The sequence below is a fragment of the Chrysemys picta genome, unplaced genomic scaffold (assembly GCF_011386835.1).
Source record: "Chrysemys picta bellii isolate R12L10 unplaced genomic scaffold, ASM1138683v2 scaf81, whole genome shotgun sequence".
In the NCBI taxonomy this organism is placed as follows: domain Eukaryota; kingdom Metazoa; phylum Chordata; order Testudines; family Emydidae; genus Chrysemys; species Chrysemys picta.
In genome coordinates, this window is record NW_027052788.1 from 52161 (window position 1) to 68537 (window position 16377).

General features: G+C 48.6%; 2 protein-coding genes across 3 annotated transcripts in view; both read left to right on the forward strand.

The window, feature by feature from the left end:
• LOC135972190 (trichohyalin-like) overlaps nucleotides 1–16377 on the forward strand; it is a 142454-nt gene that overhangs the window by 35210 nt on the left and 90867 nt on the right. The gene's annotated exons all lie outside the window — the stretch shown is intronic.
• LOC135977969 (uncharacterized) lies at nucleotides 3671–5340 on the forward strand. The gene is made up of 2 exons (XM_065579086.1): nucleotides 3671–4226; nucleotides 4823–5340. The coding sequence occupies exons 1-2, from the start codon at nucleotides 3686–3688 to the stop codon at nucleotides 5323–5325; spliced, it is 1044 nt and encodes a 347-aa protein (XP_065435158.1). The 5' UTR covers nucleotides 3671–3685; the 3' UTR covers nucleotides 5326–5340.

The following is a 16377-nucleotide window of genomic DNA, read 5'->3' on the forward strand; positions in this document are numbered from 1 at the left end:
CTGGGAATGGCTGAGCCATTACAGACATTGAATCTATCTCCCCTTGTAAGTATTCTCACACTTCTTATCAAACTGTCTGTACTGGCCTATCTTGATTATCACTTCAAAAGTTTTTTTCTCTTACTTAATTGGCCTCTCAGAGTTGGTAAGACAACTCCCACCTGTTCGTGCTCTCTGTATGTGTGTATATATATCTCCTCAATATATATTCCACTCTATATGCATCCGAAGAAGTGGGCTGTAGTCCACAAAAGCTTATGCTCTAATAAATTTGTTAGTCTCTAAGGTGCCACAGTACTCCTGTTCTTTTTATCTGGGATGATGAGCACGGGCTGCAGAACTTTCAGAAGAGAAAAGCCACATTCATGGGACTGCGTGATGAGCTAGCCCCAGCCCTGCGGTGCAAGGACATGAGAATGAGAGCTGCCCTGTTGCTGGAGGAGCACGTAGCAATTGCATTGTGGAAGCTGGCTACTCGAGACTGCTACCGATCAGTCGCTAACCAGTTCAGAGTGGGAAAGTCGACCATTGGAGTCATGTCGATGGAAGTGTGCAGGGCCATTAATCGCATCCTGCTCCGAAAGACCATGACTCTGGGCAACGTGTGTGACGTTGTGGATGGCTTTGCACAAATGGGCTTCCCTAGCTGCATAGGGATGATAGATGGCACGCACATTCCAAATCTGGCATCAGACCACATAGCCACTGAGTACATTAATTGCAAGGGGTATTTCTCAATGGTTCCCCAGACACTTGTGGATCACCGTCAGTGTTTCACAGACATTAATACAGGCTGGTCTGGAAAGGTGCCTGACGCACGCATCTTTCAGAACACTGGCCTGTTCAAGAAGCTGTAAGCAGGGACTTTCTTCCCGGACCAGAAGATCACCATATGGGAAGTCAAAATGCCCATTGTGATCCTGGGAGACCCTGCCTACCCCTTAATGCCATGGCTCATGAAGTCATACACAGGACAACTTGACAGCAGAAAAGAGAGCTTCAAGAACATGCTGAGCAAGTGCAGAATGACTGTGGGTGTACTTTTGGCCATTTAAAAGTCTACTGGTGATGCCTGTATGGGAAGCTGGACATGGCCAATGACAATATTCCTGTATGCTCCATAATACTTGTGAAGGGAAGGGTGAAAGCTTCACTCAGGGCTGGACCACAGAGGCTCAGTGCCTGGAGGTTGAGTTTGAACAGCCAGAGACCGGGGCTATTAGAGGGGCACAGTGCAGGGTCATAAGGATCAGGGATGCCTTGAGGCAGCAATTTGAAGCTGAAAGCTACTAATATTTGTTGCTATGCTCGGGATTGCAGTGCTTGTAATGTTAGGAGCTGATTGGTGCATGTGATGCAAGAAGGGGCCTTAACATAATTTTATGTTGCTTTGCAGGGCTCTTTTTGCTTTCAATTAATAGAATAAAGATTGTTTTCAAACAAACACAACTATTTTATTAAAAGACAACAATTGGAGGAGAGAGTCAAATGAAAAAATTCATCAGCAGGGAGGGGGAAGGGAAGATCTACAGAGGAGGAGGGGTCCTGGGATGGCTAAAGGTTTGTGTATGTCCGGGGACCATACCCAACCTTCTCCTTTGGAGTACGATGCAGCGGATGTTGTACTTCAGCAGGGCCAAACTGCAGAGGGATGGGTGTTGAGTGCAGTGGGTAGTGGGAGACCACAGTGCTGGACGGTGAGGAGGAAGGAGAGGAATGCTGTGGGTACAGACTGGAGCCAGGAGGTTGATAACAGTGTGTTGGCAGTGTGTGTGTGAGGCGCATGGGAAAGAGTTTTGCAACAGTGGCTGCAGAGGAGGGTGGGCACAGAGCTGCTCGGTTTGAAGTGCTAGTACAGTCTGGAGCGTGTTCACTTGGCGCTCCATAACTGTTAAGAGCTGTTCTCTGGCTTCTTTCTGGTGTGCTGCATTCTCCTTTTGGTCCCTCTTCTCACTGTCCCAACACTCCTTCAATTCCTTTTTCTCAGCAGCGGAGTGCATCATAACCTCACGCATAAAGTCCTCCTGAGTTCTTGATGCTTCCTAATTCTTCGCAACTGTTCTGCTGCCAATAACAAAGAGGGAGGCTCCCAAGGTCATCTCTGTGAAGTTTAAAGGCAACATTTTATAGAAGCAGTATTGTTTGCAACACAGACAACACTGTTTCAGTGCTTTAAAACACAGCCAGTACTCACACACCTGTCACTAACTGGCTGACCCCAGGCAAGCGCACATACGCCACAAGACCCCAAAATGGTGAGTAGCCGCAAGATCAGGGTAAATCACTGTTCCCGGACCCTGCTGTACACTGGGCACGTGGCACTTGGGCACTTGGGGAGAGCCAGCACTGTACGGGGGCCTGATCATCATTCCTGTCCCCACACTTTCCACAAGATGTTATCATTATGGAAGAGATCTTGCTGCTGAGGGTGAGCAGGGAATCAAGGGAGGGTCTTCTCCAAGCCTGCGGCTTTCGCCTTGGCCCCTATGCAGCTAGCCTTTGTGAAGCAATGGTCCCCTCAACCCCCTGGTGAAGGCACAGTGGTGCGGGAAAGTTACCATTAATGGGGCAAGAAACAAAGCAGCTCTGCAGAGGATCCTGCAGCAGCAGATTGCCCAGTATCTCCACGAGAATTTCCTGGAGATCTCTGAGGGAGATTCCCATGAAGTGAGGGAATCAATCAACAGCCTGTTCCACTGCTCAGACTAGGCATGTGGTGGGAGACAGGCCTGCTTTCTGCAACCTTCCTGCCCCCCAAAACTTGCTTCAACAATTCCCAAAATCAGATCCACTTACCAGGGACCTCCTCTCCTGTTTGTGCTTTGCCAAGATCCAACTGCTCTGACTGGCTAGGCTCCTCCGGGGTAGAAAAGAGCTCCTGACTGCATGCATCTCTGGCCTCCAAGTTGTCTTCTGACTCTGGTTCCCCCCTCCCCCTCTTCAAAGATTGCCTTCTTCTGGCTCAGTCCACTCTTGACTGGCACATAAGCCAATGAAATATCCATTGGGGACTTCCCAGTGGAGGTGGGGTTGCCGCCGAGTATCGAGTCCAGCTCTTTGTAGAACCGGCAGCTCGTGGGCACAGCACCGTAGCAGCGGTTTGCCTCCCAGGCCTTGTGGTAGGCGTTCCGCAGCTCCTTCACTTTTACCCTACACTGCAATGTGTCCTGGTCATCAGGGCCGGCCCACAATATTTTGCCACCTGGGGCAGGGAGCTCAAATGACGCCCCCGTGCCCCCTCGCTTGGGCCAAAACTTTGAAAGGTCTCAATTCTGCCTTCTTCCTGTTCTACTCCTCTCAGGCCTGGTCTACACTACGGGTTTAGGTCGACTTTAGCAGCGTTAAACCGAATTAAGCCTGGACACGTCCACACAACGAAGCCCTTTCTTTCGACTTAAAGGGCCCTTTAAACCGGTTTCTTTACACCACCTCCGACGAGGGGATTAGCGATAAAACCGGCCTTTGCGGGTCAGAATTGGGGTAGTGTGGACGGAATTCGATGTTATTGGCCTCCGGGAGCTATCCCACAGTGCTTCATTGTGACCGCTCTGGACAGCGCTCTCAACTCAGATGCACTGACCAGGTAGACAGGAAAAGACCCGCGAAGGTTTGAATTTCATTTCCTGTTTGCCCAGCGTGGAGAGCACAGGTGACCACGCAGAGCTCATCAGCACAGGTAACCGTCATGGAGTCCTCCCAGGATCGCAAAAGAGCTCCAGCATGGACCGAACGGGAGGTACGAGATCTGCTCGCCATATGGGGAGATGAAGCAGTGATAGCTGAACTCCGTAGCAGTAAAAGAAATGGAAAAGTATTAGAAAAGATCTCCAAGGCCATGAAGGACCGAGGCCATAACAGGGACACACAGCAGTGCCGCGTGAAAATTAAGGAGCTACGGCAAGCTTACCACAAAGCCAGAGAAGCAAACGGAAGGTCCGGGGCAGAGCCGCAAACTTGCCGCTACTACGCGGAGCTGCATGCGATCCTAGGGGGTGCAGCCACCACTACCCCAACCATGTGCTATGACTCTCTCACTGGAGAAACACACAGGGAAGACGGTTCAGGGAACGAGGAAGATGACGATGGAGGTACTGTAGGTAGCTCACAGCAGCAAGGAAGCGGAGAAACCGGTTTCCCCAACAGCCAGGATATGTTTGTGACCCTGGACCTGGAACCAGTAACCCCCGAACTCACCCAAGACCCTCAGGGCACACAGGAGACCTCTGGTGAGTGTAACTTTGTAAATATTTGTAAACATTACAAAAAAAAAGCAAGCGTGTTTAATGATTACTTTGCCCTGGCAATCGCGGCCAGTACATCTACTGGAAAAGTCTGTTAACGTGTATGGGGATGGAGCGGAAATCCTCCAGGGACATCTCCAGAAAGCTCTCCTGGTTGAAATGGGGTGATTTTATTAAGGGGACATTCAGAGGCGCCCGTTCCTGCTCTTCTGACCAGAAATGTTCCCCGCTGTTAACCACGCGGTGGAGGGAGGGGTGAAGTGATCATCCCAGAGAATCGTGTGTGTGTGTGTGGGGGGGGGGTTTACTTGTGTTTGTGCCGCATGTTAACCGGGAAACCGCAGCACCCTCCTTTTACATTGAAACCCCATTTTAAATGGACAACCCAATTCATCCTTGATATGGGAAATGCGCTGCTGTTTGCAACCTTTCCCGCATGTTAAGAAGGTTAAAAAAGCCAAAACACTGTGGCCTATGATGGCTGCCTGCAAGCCGAAATATGCGACCTTGTAATGAAAGAGTGTACCCATTGTTCTCTAAAATGTGTCTTTTTTAACCACCTCTCCCTTCTCCTCCGCCAGCTGCAAATGTTTCTCCTTCGCAGAGGCTTGTGAACATTAGAAAGAGAAAACGTAGGACGAGGGACGAGATGTTCACGGAGCTGCAGATGTCCGCCCAGGCTGATAGAGCACAGCAGAATGCGTGGAGGCAGTCAATGTCGGAGATGAGAAAAGCCCAATATGAACGAGAGGAGAGGTGGCGGGCTGAATCGCGGGAAGAACAGAGCAAGTGGCGGGCTGAAGACGATAGGTGGCGTCAGCTTGCAGACAGACGGCAAGAGGCAATGCTCCGTCTGCTGGAGCATCAAACTGATATGCTCGAGCGTATGGTTGAGTTGCAGGAAAGGCAGCAGGAGCAGAGACCGCCGCTACAGCCCCTGTGTAACCAACAGCCCTCCTCCCCAAGTTCCATAGCCTCCTCACCAAGACGCCCAAGAACACGGTGGGGGGGCCTCCGTCCACCCAGTCACTCCACCCCAGATGATCGCCCAAGCATCAGAAGGCTGGCCTTCAATAAGAGTTAAAGTTTTAAAATGCAGTGTGTCCTTTTCCATCCCTCCTCCCCCACCCAAGAATGCATGAATGTGAAAAAACAATGACTTTATTGCCTCTGCAAGCGGGAGGGGAGGGTGGGGTGGGGTGGTTGGTTTACAGGGAAGTAGAGTGAACCGGGTCGGGGGGCGGGGGTTTGGAGGGTTCATCAAGGAGAAACAAACAGAAGTTTCACACAGTAGCCTGGCCAGTCACAAAACTCGTTTTCAAAGCTTCTCTGATGCGCACCGCGCCCTGCTGTGCTCCTCTAACCGCCCTGGTGTCTGGCTGCGCGTAATCAGCGGCCAGGCGAGTTGCCATCCCACGTTGATGTTGGTGAAACGTCCCTTGTGATCCACCAGGGCTTGCAGCAGCATTGAAAAGTACCCCTTGCGGTTTACGTAGTCGGTGGCTTGGTGCTCCGGTGACAAGATAGGGATATGGGTTCCGTCTATGGCCCCGCCACAGTTTGGGAATCCCATTTCAGCAAAACCATCCACTATTGACTGCACGTTTCCCAGAGTCACTACCCTTGCTATCACCAGGTCTTTCATTGCCCTGGCAAATTGGATCACAGCAGCCCCCACCGTAGATTTGCCCACTCCAAATTGATTCCCGACTGACCGGTAGCTGTCTGGCGTTGCAAGCTTCCACAGGGCTATCGCCACTCGCTTCTCAACTGTGAGGGCTGCTCTCATCTTGGTATCCTGGCGTTTCAGGGCAGGGGAAAGCAAGTCACAAAGTTCCATGAAAGTGCCCTTACGCATGCGAAAGTTTCGCAGCCACTGGGAATCGTCCCATACCTGCAGCACGATGCCATCCCACCAGTCTGTGCTTGTTTCCCGGGCCCAGAATCGGCGTTCAACGGTATCAACCTGCCCCAGTGACACCATGATTTCCACATTGCTGGGGCCTGTGCCTTGTGAGAGGTCTATGTCCATGTCAATTTCCTCATCACTCTCGTCGCCGCGCTGCAATCGCCTCCTCGTCTGGTCCGGGTTTCGCCTTGGCATGTCCTGGCTCTGCATATACTCCAGGACAATGCGCGTGGTGTTCATAGTGCTCATAATTGCCGCGGTGATCTGAGCGGGCTCCATGATCCCAGTGCTAGCTATGGCGCCTGGTCTGAAAAAAGGCGCGAAAGTAGTATCTGATGGACCAGGAGAAGGAGGGAGGGAGGGAGGGAGGGAGGGCCGAGTGACGACATGGCGTACAGGTACAGGAACAGGGAGAAACACAAACAACTGTCACACAGAATGGTCCCCCCCAAAGATTAAACTGAAACCCGTGGGCTTAGCAGGCCATTGATTTCATGGAGGAAGGGGAAGCAAATGAATACAGAACAAATCTATTTTTTACATCTTAAGGTGGCAGCCGACGGTGCAGCATGAGTGATAGCCTCTCCAGTACGATGACGATGGGTACCAATCATAATATACCATCATCTGCCAAAAGGCAAGGGGCTGCTGCTGTGTAGCAATGCAGCCCCACGTCTGCCAGCCCCACGTCCGCCAGCACCCAGCATCGCCCTCGGCCTCTTCTGGGTGCTTAGCAGACAATATTGGGCAATTGGCAGAAAATAGTATATTACGACTGGTAACCATCATCATCGAAACAGTAGCATGTCTGCCCAGGTGGCCATGATTGACAGCCACACCAGTACGACGATGATGGGTACCAGTCACAATATACCATCTCCTGGCAAGGGGCTGGTGCAATGCAGCCCTACGGCTGCCAGCCCCATGACTATCACTCATGCTACACCGTCTACCACCAAAAGGCAGTTAGCAGCTGCTGCTGTGTAGCAATGTAGTCCCACGTCTGCCGGCACCCAGAGGACATATGGTGACGGTGAGCTCAGCTGAGCTGAGCGGGCTCCATGCTTGCCGTGGTATGTTGTCTGCACAGGTAACCCAGGTAAAAAGGCGCGAACCTATTGTCTGCCGTTGCTGTGACGAGGGGGGAGGGGCCTGACGACATGTACCCAGAACCGCCCGCGACACTGTTTTGCATCATCCGGGCATTGGGATCTCAACCCAGAATTCAAAGAAAAGGCGCGAAAGGCACTTCTCGGCTCTATGAGCTGTGGCGCAAACATAGTATCTGACGGACTAGGGGAAGGAGGGAGGGCGGGCCGAGTGACGACATGGCGTACAGGTACAGGTACAGGGAATTATAATCAAGAAAGGTGGCTGTGCATCAGGGAGAAACACAAACAACTGTCACACAGAATGGTCCCCCCAAAGATTAAACTGAAAACCCTGGGCTTAGCAGGCCGTTGATTTGACGGAGGGAGGGAGAAGCAAATGAATACAGAGCAAATCTATTTTTTACATCTTAAGACGACGGTGCAGCGTGACTGATAGCCCTCGGCATCTTTCTGGGTGCTTGGCAGCAAATACGGGGCGGTGTATGACGATGGTCTTCAGGCCTATTGCACAATCGGCTGCTCAGGAAAGACTCTGCTAATGTACGATGACCCGACTTGCAATAGGATGGCTAACAGTCGTAATACACCATTTACTGCCAAAAGGCAAGCCCCACGGCTGCCAGCACCCAGATCGCCGATGAAGGCTACCAGTCTACTGCACCGTCTACCGCCAAAAGGCAGTTAGCAGCTGCTGCTGTGTAGCAATGCAGTCCCACGTCTGCCGGCACCCAGAGGACATATGGTGACGGTGAGCTCAGCTGAGCTGAGCGGGCTCCATGTTGTCTGCACAGGTAACCCAGGTAACCCAGGTAAAAAGGCGCGAATCTATTGTCTGCCGTTGCTGTGACGAGGGAGGGAGGGGCCTGACGACATGTACCCAGAACCGCCCGCGACACTGTTTTGCATCATCCGGGCATTGGGATCTCAACCCAGAATTCCAAGGGGCGGCAGAGACTGCGGGAACTGTGGGATAGCTGTGGGATAGCTACCCATAGTGCAATGCTCCGGAAGTCGACGCTAGCCTCGTACTGTGGACGCGGTCCGCCGACTAGAGCACCTAGAGCATTTTATTGTGTGGACACACACAATCGGCTGTATACAACCGATTTCAATAAAACCGGCTTCTATAAATTCGAACTAATTTCGTAGTGTAGACATATCCTCATGGTACTGCACTGCTACCTACCCCCAATAAAGGGGAACTAACAACTTAAAATGCCTTGTTCAAACATTTTAAGTAACACTTAACTTTCAAATGCCTGAACAGCAAATGTAACTTTTCTTGTCTGCATAGTAAACACTGGCATTTTTATCTGTTTGAATAATCAAAGTGGTGCTTTCCGTGCTTTCTTGGTTGCAAAGATTTGAACTGATTCCTGAAGGTCCACAGTCTGGGCCAGCTCATGCTCTATTGAGATGGTTGGAAGGCCGACCAGCCTCTCCTGTGTCATTGAGGAGCATAGATGTGTTTTTATTAACTTCAGCCTGGAGAAGCTGTGTTCTCCACTGGCAACTGTTACAGGAAGTGTTAGAAGTATGCACAGAGCAACAAAAGCATTTGGAAAGAGGGTGGTCATCTTATTTGTGCACAATTATTCCAGAACAGCCTTTGGAGTTGATCCTGCTGAAATGTATCTTGAAAGGGCTTTCAGTTCATCGCCTAAATCACTCGCATCAATATTGCGCATGTCATCATGTGTCAACACTGTCTCTAGTGCCCTGCATTGCTGGTGTAGGTCTTCTTCAGCTATATGAGGAGTTTTGGAATATCATACAACATCCCAAATATTCTGCTGTGTTCCTTGAGCTGCATGAAACATTCTTCAACTGACTGTATTGCACAATCAAGCAGCTGGTTAAAGAATTGAATTTTGAATTGTTGTTTGGGGTCTCTTATGGGATTATCCTGTGCCTCGTAATCAAAATGTCATCTTCTTCAGTGACTCTTGTATTCTTGAATGGGTGGGAAAATAGCTTCAGTGTGAAGTTCCTCATCTGACCAGTAAGACTGTAGGTATGACTTTGCTTTCTCCAATTGTTCCATTGCTCCCGATATATCAAGGTCAACACCTTGGAGTCTCTTGCTTACAGCATTTATTTCAAACAGTATGTCATGCCACACAACACTAAGCCACACAGACATTTGAAGTTATGTATGTTTCTGGTGATTCCATTTCCCTCTGCCACTGTTCTCCCATGAACAGTTCCTGTCATAGCATTATCCTCCATAATGGCAACTATTGCATCATCTATCTTCCCAATTTGGTGTTTGATAGGCTTTATAGCCTCCACTTGACTTTCCCATCATGTGCCACTGAGTGGTTTCAGTGTCAGAGAGGATGTTCCCAGATTTTGCTTCGAAATTTGCCATTGATGAGTTGATGCAGAGAAAAATACATAGATGCTTTGAATTACATTAAAAAACTCAGCAGCCTCACTAGAAGCTGATGCTGCATCACTGACCACCAAGTTCAATGAATGAGAACTGCATAGGACAAAAAAAGCTTGAGGGTTTAACTCTTGGATCCGTGTCTGCACTCCTCTGTTCTTTCCTTTCATGTTGGCACCAGTATCATAGTTATGCACCTGACCTCTCATGTCAGCTATCGCAATTCCCGTATCTTCCAGCTTTTTAAGAAGCACATTTGTCATACCAGCTCCTGTAGTATCATCAATGTCAATACATTCTAGAAAATGCTCTCTGACAGTCACCATTGCACAGACATTTTCACTAGGTTCTCTTGTTGTTACAAAATGCACCATTAAAGTCATTTCTTCCGTATGGCTGATGTCAGGTGTGCAGTCCAGAGTAACATCTTGCTGACTTCAGATCTGCCACAATCTTCTCTTTAACTTTTGTTGTCAGCAACTGTATGATCTCATTTTGAATTGTTTTTCCAAGGTAGTGGTGTGTGTACATTTCTTGGGTGGTGACTCTTCTTAGATGCTCCTGGAGTACAGCATCAAACTCAGCCATCAGCTCTATGATTTTAAGGAAGTTTCCATTGTTTGGCACATACAGCTGATCTGAAGTGCCACACAGTGCTGGGTTTTGGGTAGCAAGCATTCTCACAATGGCAACGAGCCTTTTCAGAACATTTTGCCAGTGAAGAGACTCTGATGCACTCTTCTCTTGATGCTGATAATCTATGGTGGTCTTTAACCTTATTCTCATCTCAAGCTCTTTCCACCTATGGAATGCTCTCTGGTGATTTGCTGCCTTCTCATGGCATGCCAGGTTTTTAGCCAGATTTTTCCAGTCCTTTGTTCCTGTAGAACCCAATGTGGCTGGAACATTAGACTGGAAAGGTTTTGCAACAAAAACAGTATGCAGCATTCTGGGTTTTTGAGTACATAAGCCATGGCCTCTCCACTTTGTCACCATTGGGGATTTCACACCAGTAATGTGTTGGATGGAAACTTCTATTTTTATTGTCTTTGGGGAACATGAAGTTTTTCACTTGCTGTGGCCCATGCAGTACAAGGAAGTCCCTCAGGCTACTGCTCAAGTGGGTCCACAGTCCTGGATCATCTAGACTTAAGGAACTCAACTCAGCAGCAGCTGTTTCTTGCGCCTCCACCACACTCTTCTCTGATCTACACTTTTCTTCAGGAATGTGCATGGTTACATCCATTTGAGCTGGATGCTGCAGTAGCTGCCAGGTCACCTGCACTCTGACTAACTGGAAGATCAGGCATCTCCTCACCACTCACATCCTCACTGCGGCTGGAAGGCTCACCTTGAACATTTGTGACTATGTTTCTCAGGAAAGCTCCTTCCTGCTTAGATAGAAAAGTTTCCTTTGCTTGCTTTCATTTTCTGAATGCTGCCCCAGAGGGGCGTTTTCTTCTTTCTCTCATAACTGCTGTTCTGTGCCAGCTATAGTGTCTCTCAACACTCAATTGAAGGGGACAAATAAGCAGGCTGGTAGCAGAGTCTGAGTGAGGGAAGATATCAGCGTCATAAAGGCCTAACTGGCTCCTACTACTTCAATTGACTGTTCTCTTCAAGTGGGTTCAGGGAAGCAGCAGGAAACAGGAAGCTCCCTGAGAAGCTGGTGTTAATCAGTCCAGGCTCCTGGGGGTGCTGGAGAGGTACATAAGAGGCTCCTCCTCCTCTCTTTCCCTGCAGCTCCTGCTGCTTTCTGTTATTCCCTCTCACCTTTTCTCCTGCCTGCCTGCTATGTCTCTTGTGTCCTCCTCCCTCCAGCACAACACTCCACCATCTCTGTGCATCTAGAGCAGGGAGAATACATATGCACCAGCAGCAGAAACAATTTTCTACACTCTGGGTCCTAGTAGCACTCCCCCCACAGTCTGGCACCTGAGACGGCTGCCTCAGTTTGCCTCAGGGTAAGGCCAGCCCTGCCGGTCATGGCCCTTTTCTATTATGCATCTAGAAATCTGTCCACAGGTATCATAATGGCTGGATTGCAACTGTGACTGCACAGCCTCCTCTCCCCAAATGCTGATGACGTCCAGCAGCTTGGCATTTCTCCAAGCGGGGGATCGCCTGGGGCGTGGAGCAGGCAGGGCCACCTGGAAAGATGTGCTGAGAGCACTGCACGCGTCTCCGAGCAAACAGGAAGGAGACTTTAAAATTTGGAAATGAATGTATGGGGTGGGGCCAGGGCCATCCTAAGCTATTCTGGGGCTCTACCCAGCCCCCCGCAGGGGTTTGGGCATGCCTCTGTGGGTGGGGGGGGTTGGCTTGGGGAACTGGGGGGAACCAGCCCCCAGCACTCACCGGTAGAACGGCTGCGGCTGGGCCACTGCACCTCCCGCTACTGGTGAGTGCAGGCCCAGCGCTGCTGCACTCCTCAAGGGTGGGGCTGGGGCAGAGCAGGGACTTGGGGAAGGGGTGGAGTGGGGGCATGGCTGGGGTGGGGCTGGGGCAGAGTTCATGGGCATGGGGAAGAGGTGGGGCAGGGGCTGGTGCCCTACACAGTTGCGTACTTTGCATATGGGTAAGGACGGCCCTGGGTGGGGCTGACGGTTGGTCACCTGAGGTCAGGGCAGTAGAGTTCAAACCGATGGCCAGAGAGGTGAGAACAAGGATTGTGGGACACCTCCCGGAGGCCAGTCTCAGTGTTGTAATCACCACAGTGTCTAAACTGATGTAGCCCCGGCACAGAAAGTTCATTGGGGTGGGTTTTTTTAGAGCACTGCATCTACACAGTTTCTGCGCACTAAGTGGCTTGGCAGTGTGTGCACCTCGGGAGTACAGCGCAGGAAGCTGCTTTACTGCACAGACACTTGCCAGTGTAAATGGGGCCTAAGTTCCCTGTGCAGCGAAAGATGGTATAATGTTGGGTTTACACTCCAGAGGGGTGTGTGTTCCTGAGTAGCTGGGAAGTTCCTTAGCTGGAGCCTCTCCACGCAATGCTGATCACAGTGTCTGCATACAATTGCAGCTGGGTGTGCCCCTACCTGAATGTGTGCTGGTGAAAGTGTAGGCTGAAGCCTGGGAGAGGGCTTAGAAGGCTGGTCACAGCAGTACAGTGTAAAAGGAGCCCAGGCTGGTGTGTCGGGGAGCCCAGTGGTACCCCAGTTCCAGGTGGCACCCTGGGGGGGAACCCGTCACACCCTTAATAATGTCTCTCTGAAAAACTGCCCACTTTCCTGATCTCGTTTTGTCCTTAGACTTGCTTCCCACAGGATTTACCTACCAATTCAGTGAGTGTGCTAAAGTCTGCCTTCTCAAAGTCCATTGTCTTTATTCTGCTGTCTATCATGGGCGCCATTTCAGATTGTGGTCGGTGGCAACTTTAACTGTGATTCCAAAGGCTACTTAGGCATCTGAAAACTCTAGGGTTTTTTTCCCAAGTATCTTAGAAATTAGCTGATAGGAGCACTGTATCTAATTCCTATATATAAAAAGAGAATTAAATAAATATTAGACCCACTCAGCTCTAATACTAACATGTTCTCACATCTTGTGTCAAGTCAATTAAGGGACACTGATTAGGTTTAACATTTTAATGTATATTCTTACTTTGTTACTAACTCTTGAATACAACAATTGAAACAATTGTAGAAAAATCTAGTAGGATGAGTTTATACTACACCTTTCTGGGGCTGTTGAGGTGTTATCTCACTACAAATAATAGACTAGAAATTGACCTTAAAGAGGAGTGAAACTGACACTTTCAGGTCACTTGCACAGTATTGCCAATCCCAAATATTCAAAAATCATGAATCAGGCTCACCAAAAATCATGAGATTATGTAAAAATAATAGATGTGATGTTCTTTTTATTTGCCTCCTGCTTTTCGAACCTTTGGGGAGCATTGGGGGTCACATTTTGAAGCTTTCTCCATAGCTACTAGGGCTATAAACTTCATCTTTCTTTAAGAATGAAGGCTGAAATCATCTCATATCCACTTGACTCCAGGAGCTGGGTCTTTAAGGAAAACAGTAATTATCATGTAAAAAGCAACAGAGGGTCCTGTGGCACCTTTAAGACTAACAGATGTGTTGGAGCATAAGCTTTTGTGGGTGAATACCCACTTCGTCAGACGGAGCTGATGCTTATGCTCCAACACATCTGTTAGTCTTAAAAGTGCCAGAGGACTCTCTGTTGCTTTTTACAGATCCAGACTAACACGGCTACCCCTCTGATACTTGAGTAGTTATCATGAGACTCATGACAAAATAATTAGTCAGCAATACTGCTTTTACTTCTATTTAAAGACTAGTTACTTCCCAGAAGGCTCTTAAACACATCACTAAATGATTGAGTTGCAGTTCTCATAGAAGAATATATAAAACCAAACACCAAGAAAATTCCAGATTTTAAAGTTGAGAAAAAATTGAGACTTCTTAGGTATATCAGGGCCTCTGCTGGCAGGAAAGGAAAATAAACAGGCACAAGTGCTCTAGACAGCTCTTCCTCTTGAAAGAAAGTTGGAGGGTCAAATATTCTAGTCCCTAATCCAGTAAAACGTCTGTTGCCATCAGCATCTCCATTCATGGATATTAACATCACAGTGAACATGTGATAATATGTGTGGTCAATAACTATACACTTCATACTTAAATATCTGAGCCATCTTCTCCAGAGTTACACATCTTATATGCATTGGTACAGGGACTACATTTTCTGGCATATTTTGAACAGTGCTGAGCACACAGATGGTGCCCAGTGAATAATACAAATCATGACAATAATTGTCAACTTTATGGACTCTGTGGATGCAATTTGTTCTTGAATTGAAACCCCAAGAATTTGAGGCATGAACACATCTGATACTTACGTGACATTTTCTCATTCCTTTCTTTTCTCAAACTCAGAACGAAAAATGACAAAAAGTGGTTTTCAGTTAAAATGTAATGTTGCACAGCAGCAACTGCTCTACAACCCAGCCTGGGGCAGAACCTGCCACCCATTGGGGGTTAAGTGATCTCCTCTCATCTGACTCTCATTCTCTCTTTCTTTCTTCATCCTTCCTGACCTCTGTGCTGCTTTTCATGCTCCCATCTATCAGACTTTTTTTTTTACCATGCAGCAGAGAGAGGCTGGTCTGCTAGATAGGGAGCTACCCTGAAAGACCTGGGTTCTTCTCCCCCCATGGACTTCCTGTATGACCTCAGGCCAGTGCCTTAATGACAGGGTTTCAAAACTTTTTTTGTACCCAAAGATGTTAGGTGTCTAGTGGGGCTTAGAAAGCACCTAACCTTCTAGGCACTTTTGAAAATCCTACTAGGTGCATAAATACCTTTGAAAACCTGGCCTTTAGGCTCTCTGTGCCTCAGTGCCTCATCTGTACAATGGGGATAACAACATTTCTCTACCTCACCGAGGAGCTGTGAGGAGAAATAGGTTTAATATTATGAGGGGCCGCATAAGTATGTCAGGTAGAGTGGGAACTTCTCTATACCACTGCTATCCCTTCCCTTGGTTTTGGCCCTTTCTTTTCACCTATGCCCCCAAATCTCTCCCTTTTCTGAATGTAACCTTGACTCAGAGGGCTTGACTGTATTTATTCTGAGTCTCCTGAGTCCTCTCTAAAACTTCCCTTCCTCTCTCCTTCACCGCCTCCCCCTCCCCCAGGGATTCCTGTTTTACAAACTCAACTTCCATATCATTAATTTAATCACCAGCCCTGTCTGATCTTAATCACCCTGCCTCTATTTGTAAACAAAATACTGACTCCCTGCCCCAGGGTCACCTCTCCTCTGCAGAACTTACATTTCACACTAATGATATGCTGTAGTTAAGAGCTCCACATGGGAGCACATAGAATCATATAATATTAGGGTTGGAAGGGACCTCAGGAGGTCATCTAGTCCAACCCCCTGCTCAAAGCAGGACCAACACCAACTAAATCGTCCCAGCCAGGGCTTTGTCAAGCCAGGCCTTAAAAACCTCTAAGGAAGGAGATCCCACCACCTCCCTAAGGAACCCATTCCAGTGCTTCACCACCCTCCTAGTGAAATAGTGTTTCCTAATATCCAACCTAGACCTCCCCCACTGCAACTTGAGACCATTGCTTTTTGTTCTATCTCTTGTACGAAACACGAGGGGGGGGAGGGGAGGCTCCCATCCACCCCTCCACCTCCAAATGGTGCCCCTGTCTTCCCTCCTAACTATTCCTTAGAATCATGAACTCTATCATTTCACCATCACTTTTACCCAAACTGCCTTCCACCTTCAGATTCTTATCTACTTCCTCCCTGTTTCTCAGAATCAGAATCAAATCCAGAACAGCCTCTCCCCTAGTAGCTTTCTCCACCTTCTGTAATAAAAAGTTCCCTCCCCGTGCACTCCAGTAACTTGTTGGCTAATCTGTGCCCTGCTGTGTTATTTTCCCAACAGATGTCTGGGTAATTAAAGTCCCCCATCACCACCAACTCCTGTGTTTTGGATGATTTTGTTAGTTGTTTTTTAAAAAAGGCTCATCCACCCCTTCTTCCTGGTTAGGTGGTCTATGACATCACCCTTGTTTTTTACCCCTTTTATCCTTACCCAGAGACTTTCAACCGGTCTGCCTCTCACTTCTGTCTCAATCTCAGGGCAAGAGTATACATCTTTGATATGCGAAGTGACAACTCCTCCCATTTTTCTCTCTCTATCCTTCCTGAACAAGCTGTACCCTTCTATACCAATATTCCA